The sequence below is a fragment of the Lactuca virosa genome, chromosome 9, assembly GCF_052849685.1.
Source record: "Lactuca virosa cultivar CGN04683 chromosome 9, Lactuca_virosa_CGN04683_v6, whole genome shotgun sequence".
In the NCBI taxonomy this organism is placed as follows: domain Eukaryota; kingdom Viridiplantae; phylum Streptophyta; class Magnoliopsida; order Asterales; family Asteraceae; genus Lactuca; species Lactuca virosa.
Window position 1 is genome coordinate 145146052 of NC_136434.1, and position 5543 is coordinate 145151594.

Below are 5543 nucleotides of genomic sequence, written 5' to 3' on the forward strand. Positions count from 1 at the left end.
TATACTAGCAATTCAAAGCATTTGTAGCTATTACAAGCAATTCCTATAAGGTTCACGAGCTCAAGCTTGTTAGAGAAGATGCTCTAACCTTTTGATCCATTAAATAGAGGTTTGATTCTTGTTTTCCTTGAAATCACTTGATTAAATCTTCAATTCTTGGTGGAAAGAGCTCCAAAATTGCCTCAAGAGGTTGTCCTATGAAGTGGGAAAGATTGTGATAGTTTGGCTACAAATGAACCTTTATCCTCTTTCTTTTAAACATCGTCCCGATTATACGATCACGTTACACCATCGTGTAACTCTACAAAGGCCCCAAACTGGTAATCTACTTCTTAGAATCTTGTTTTAGCATTTTGGCATACTTACACGATCATATAATCATTCCTGATGACCAATATTAACATTTTACTCTCATTCCTTCCTTTTTTGGTACTTCGGGATGATTACATTACCGTGTAAGGTCTTCACACGATCGTGTAATGCCCTCTGGTACACACTTAGACAATGTATTTTATATTATATACTTCTACGACCCATAACTTCCTCATACGAACTTATATTTTGATGAATTTAATATCCACCGAACCGTGTCAAAGTGAACTACAACTTTCTTATAATAAGTTTCTACCGAAAAGTTATACATTTATTTATAGAATAATAGAAAATACAAGTTATAACACTAAGTTATTTTTTGGGTCGCTATAGTCTCCAACACAAGGACTTTATGTGATATAATAGGGTCATTATAGTTTGACACAAGGACTTGTGATATAATAAGCCATAATTATAACTTAAAATGGTGGCAATAATTTTGTACGATTGGCAAGGAGCAATTGACATCAATTGTTCAAGAAAAAACGACCACAATGAGTAATTGTACAAAAAGACACCTGGACTCAACCTATCCAATCCGACAAACCACATGGATCGGTGTAAATTATACAAAATACATGTTATTTATACATGTTGTAAGGGTTACACCTCACAACATAAAATAATAGTGTTGTATGATAAATCAGGACGCCCGACGCAGTTTGATAATCCCCATTTCAGTGCCTAAATTTTGTATGGATAAAGTGGTTTTTATACAGAAACTTGGATTAATTTTTAAATAAAAAGCCAAAATAATTACTAGGACTCGAACCCCGGTTCAAAACCATGCTTTTCTAAGAAATCTAGGCTTCAACGACTTGCATGTAACTTGAAATGTGCCTTCCTATAAAGTAATCTATCTGACCCTAATTTAATATTTGAAATCCACTACCGAAACCGAATGAGGCAGAATAAAAACATGAAACTTGACTGTTTTGTTATAATCATTCACTCTCTACAAAGGACAGACGATTGATTAAAGAGGTCAAACATGTGATTTGACTAAAAAAATAGCACAAGACATGTAGCATAACAAGTTGGAATGAAAACCAAATCATTTCCATTACACTCACCAGTCACCAACACCCTCAAAAGCTTATACTTAAAGGAACGCATCCTTTTCCAACAGCTTCAATACATCGTTCTGGTTGTTCAGTTTTGCAACATCGATTGGCGTCTTCCCGTCCATGTTTTGTAGCGTACTGCATAAAACCCCCACAAAAATTAATTCAAAATACTGTCAACCGTCAACTGTCAACCGTCAACTGAGTGGTTAATGAACTTACACGGCAGCACCGTTATCGAGCAAAAGAGCAACACATTCTTTCCTTCCATAACCAGCAGCATAGTGAAGGGCGGTGTTTTTATTCTTGTCTAAAGCATCAACTTTGGCTCCAGCTTCAAGAAGAACTTGAGCACATTTCACCTGTAAAAAAAATATAAATATAAACACTAGTGATCTCGTAAATTTTAAAAAAAAAAAAATAATACAAATACAAGAAAATAAAAGAATAGCCACCATGATTAAAATCTATATTTTCCTATGTACTATGGTTTTTAACAAAAAGCAGAACAGGACACGACACGACAGAATATGACAGACCTTTGTACTGTGTTTGGCATGCATTGGACTAAGACCGGAACTAATGTCAATGGGACAAAAAATTGCATTTTTGTTCCCCACCCAAAAAGGTGGGACAGAGACTCGCTCTCAATCTCTTGCCTGTGCAAAAGACGTAAATGCCCTCCTCTTTCTCGTATTAGAAAATAGCCTTAGAAAGCTTGTTCGGTGTGGTCCTTACACTTGATTGGACCACACAGAAGAACTAAGACAAGCTTTTCTAGGGCTATTTTTTATGATGAGTACGAGGAGGGCCTTTACGTCTTTTGCACAGACAAGAGATATAGAGCAAGTCCCTATCCCACCTTTTTGGTTGGGACAAAAAAATGCATTTTTGTCCCATTGGTGTCAATGTTGGTCTTGGTCTTGTCCAATGCATGTCAAATGCAGTTCAACTTGTTTTGTTTGTATTGCGTAACAAATGGGTCCCACAATACCTGTTAGATATAAAATAAATATGAAATCATGGGGATAGTTAGTTTTCATGCTGCTCATGTATTTTTTTTTTTTCCATTGACCTTGTGTGTATAAAGAATTCCGTTTACACATTTTGTAATTATTTGGGCATGAAAAACAATACAATATTTATAACATTTAAATTAATGTTTACCTCTCCATATCCACATGCAAAATGCAATGCTGTCCTTCCTTCCGAATCTTCCTCGTCCTTATCTGCACCAGACTCTAATGCCTTCTTCAGACCCTATTTTTTCAAAAAAAAAACATTCAAAACATAATTTTCATCCAACTTTTTTGGCAGGAAAATTAGAGAAAAATAAATTAATACCACTATTTATCCCCTTAATTCTTTACTTCAGTGATTAACTAAAACATTATATATTTCTTATTATTATTTTCTCCCTATTCATTTTTTGAAAGAGAAAAAAGGAAAATGGGCTTTTGTTTTAATAAGTTAAATCATTAAACTAATTATAAAGTAGATTACTTTTTTATTTCCTTTTTAAAAAACAAAAACAAGATTTCTGAAAAATGTTTGTAGTACCTCCACATCACCAGTGCTAGCAGTCTGATGAACAATAGAGTCATCTTCATTTACTTCTTCTTCTTCTTCTTCAGCTTCACCTGCTCCTGAATTTCCACCAAAAGCTGTTGGATCTCCTGTCACTGGAAGACCCATTGCTTCACCAAGTTTTGCCAGAACATCTTTGTCATTCCAGTACCTAAAATCATACAATAACTTACTTTTTTTACCAACATTCTTTCTTTTCATTCATTTGCTTATTATGCAAGCAAGCTTACTCACTTCATCATTGCAGTGGGCCCACCAGTTTCTATATCATCTAAAATATGTTTCAATGAAGGATCTTCTTTGATACGTGCCATCCGTTCTTCAAGCTGATCCTTTTGAGCTGGATTAGATAAACTCTCAAGCATCTGAGACATTGATGGATCCTGCCAATTCCAAATCCCACACAAAATCATAAATCCTTTTGTAAATTTGTAGCATATTATTTATTATATAACAACCTTTTAAGAAACTAAACAAAATACCTGCATCAAGGCAGATCCAAGGCGTTCAGCCATGTTCATGAATTGAGGGTTTTGCATAACCTGTTGCATGGTGGAATAGTATTGTTGTGTATCAAATTGAGGGAGACCTCCTGCTTCACCTCCATGAAAGGTCTTCTGGAGTTGCTCTGCCATTTGGTTGAATGATGGATCTTTTGCTATTTGTTCAGCTAATTCCTTTACACTTGGATCCTGCATATATCAAGAAAAACAAAAGAATATGCTAGTGTACAGCTATTAATATACCTAGGTATTGTTTCTTTTTGACTTAATGGACTTAAAAGGAGTTACATTAAGTAGACCAGCCATAGATGAGAAGTCAAAAGGATTTGCAGGAATTCCAGCTCCTGGCATAGATGGTATTGCAGGTGTTGCTCCAGATTTGGTATTTGAGGAGCTTGATTCAGAGGGAGTTTTCTTCACAGCTGGATCAGTCTTTTCTTCTGAATACATTAAAGATATATATGTAAGGATTTAAAGAGTTCGCATAGAAAATAATACCCAACACAACACCTATGTAAGGAAGTCAACTTTAATAACCTTTTCCTTCTAACTAACTTTTTATTCTGGTCTATATTCGTTCATCAAACCTCTAAACACATGCTTTAGAAGATTATAAAACCAATCAAAAAGATGTAGGTAGTAGTTAAGGCTTGAGGTTGATGCTTGATAAACCAAATTCTGTGTCACAAAATATAATCAAATAATATTATCTGATCAATATCTATTTTCAAAGAAAAACCTTAGTTCCATCTTCGCCTTTAATTGATTGAGGAGCTAGACTCAGGGAAAGGGATAGGAACCCTTCACTTCCAGGATAATCAGTCCCTATTTTTCAATGAGAACAATGATTCTTTTACCTAAAACGAATAATCAGTCTCTATTTTTAATAAGTTGCTTACAATGAACAGCCTAAATCTGTAATTCAACTACAAAAGAGCTGATCGACTTAATAAAAAGCGTAAATTGAACAGCCTTTAATCTTCTATCAATCATCATCTTATAGCAATCTAAATATTTGAAGTTGATCTAAATAATATTCACGTAAAATCAAGGCACTATAATAAAACTAAAAACACACCGGTGTTGGTCTTAGGCTTGACATCAGAAACCTTTTCGTTCACCTGCAAAAGAAAAAAAAAACAATATAAAATCATCAACGAACTTCTGCACAAATACAAGTCGATTCAAGTTAAAAGGCTCCATAAAACCGAATTAAACAACCAAAATAATAAAGAAAAGAGAGAACGAATCCATTCAAAATTTTACAAAGTTTAAGGCTACAGTGAATCGAACTGTGACGTGACTGAACAGAAGTACAATTAACCAGATTCAAAAGAAAAACTAAACAAATTGAGCTCAAAACTGAATCACTTTACCTCCGACATGACGAGATTGCGAGGATAATCCTCCGTTATCGGGTGGGGAAACAAACTCAGATGATGAAGTGGAGTCGACAAAAAAGGCAGAGAGGAACACGAAACTGTGGGCCACTGCAATCCTCGCGTCTTTGACGAAATGAACGGCCTACGTACGGCTATGCCTGTTTACTACAGGGCTTCGTCGGCCCATCCTCTTTTGGGCCCATCCTATTTTTTCTCATAGACAAGTAAACAGGCCCAATAAGGCAAAAGCCAATAACTAATTCACCAATTTTGGTTAAGATTACACAAGTTGGGTTGGATATATTTTTCCTATAATGTAGTGTTACTCGGATTTTAACAGAATAAACATAATGTTTCAAATATATGATCGCGAACTCTAAGTAATGTTTTTTCTAACATAGAACATCACTGTGAATACAATTCCTGCTTCATAAGGAATTGTTATAATACGTCCAAGGCTCTCTTTCAAATCAAGCTCATATTTCTTTGGAAAATAGTGAATGTTTTTTGTGACTGATCAACCATGTATCAAAAAATTATTATCGATAAATAGTCATGACTCATGAGGCAACGTGTTTGGATATATTTAAGAGTTTGGAGATTCTATCTGTAGAGTATTTGTATGATATTTAAAT

The 5543-nt window shown here is 34.7% G+C and overlaps 1 protein-coding gene across 1 annotated transcript; it reads right to left on the minus strand.

Annotated features, from left to right (window-relative positions):
• Positions 1–1274: 1274 nt before the first annotated feature.
• Positions 1275–5031, minus strand: LOC145136739 (ankyrin repeat domain-containing protein 2B-like). The gene is made up of 9 exons (XM_079070849.1): positions 4903–5031; positions 4605–4647; positions 3815–3966; positions 3506–3715; positions 3258–3406; positions 2997–3174; positions 2604–2696; positions 1659–1798; positions 1275–1574 (listed from the first exon to the last, which is right to left on the minus strand). The coding sequence occupies exons 1-9, from the start codon at positions 4909–4911 to the stop codon at positions 1475–1477; spliced, it is 1074 nt and encodes a 357-aa protein (XP_078926975.1). The 5' UTR covers positions 4912–5031; the 3' UTR covers positions 1275–1474.
• Between the last annotated feature and the right edge of the window lie 512 nt (positions 5032–5543).

Coding starts and splice junctions, on each gene's coding strand:
- LOC145136739 (XM_079070849.1), bottom strand. Junction 3,716..3,814: donor CTATGGCTGGTCTACTTAAT/GTAACTCCTTTT, acceptor TGATATATGCAG/GATCCAAGTGTAAAGGAATT. Junction 1,799..2,603: donor TTGCATGTGGATATGGAGAG/GTAAACATTAAT, acceptor TTTTTTTTACAG/GTGAAATGTGCTCAAGTTCT.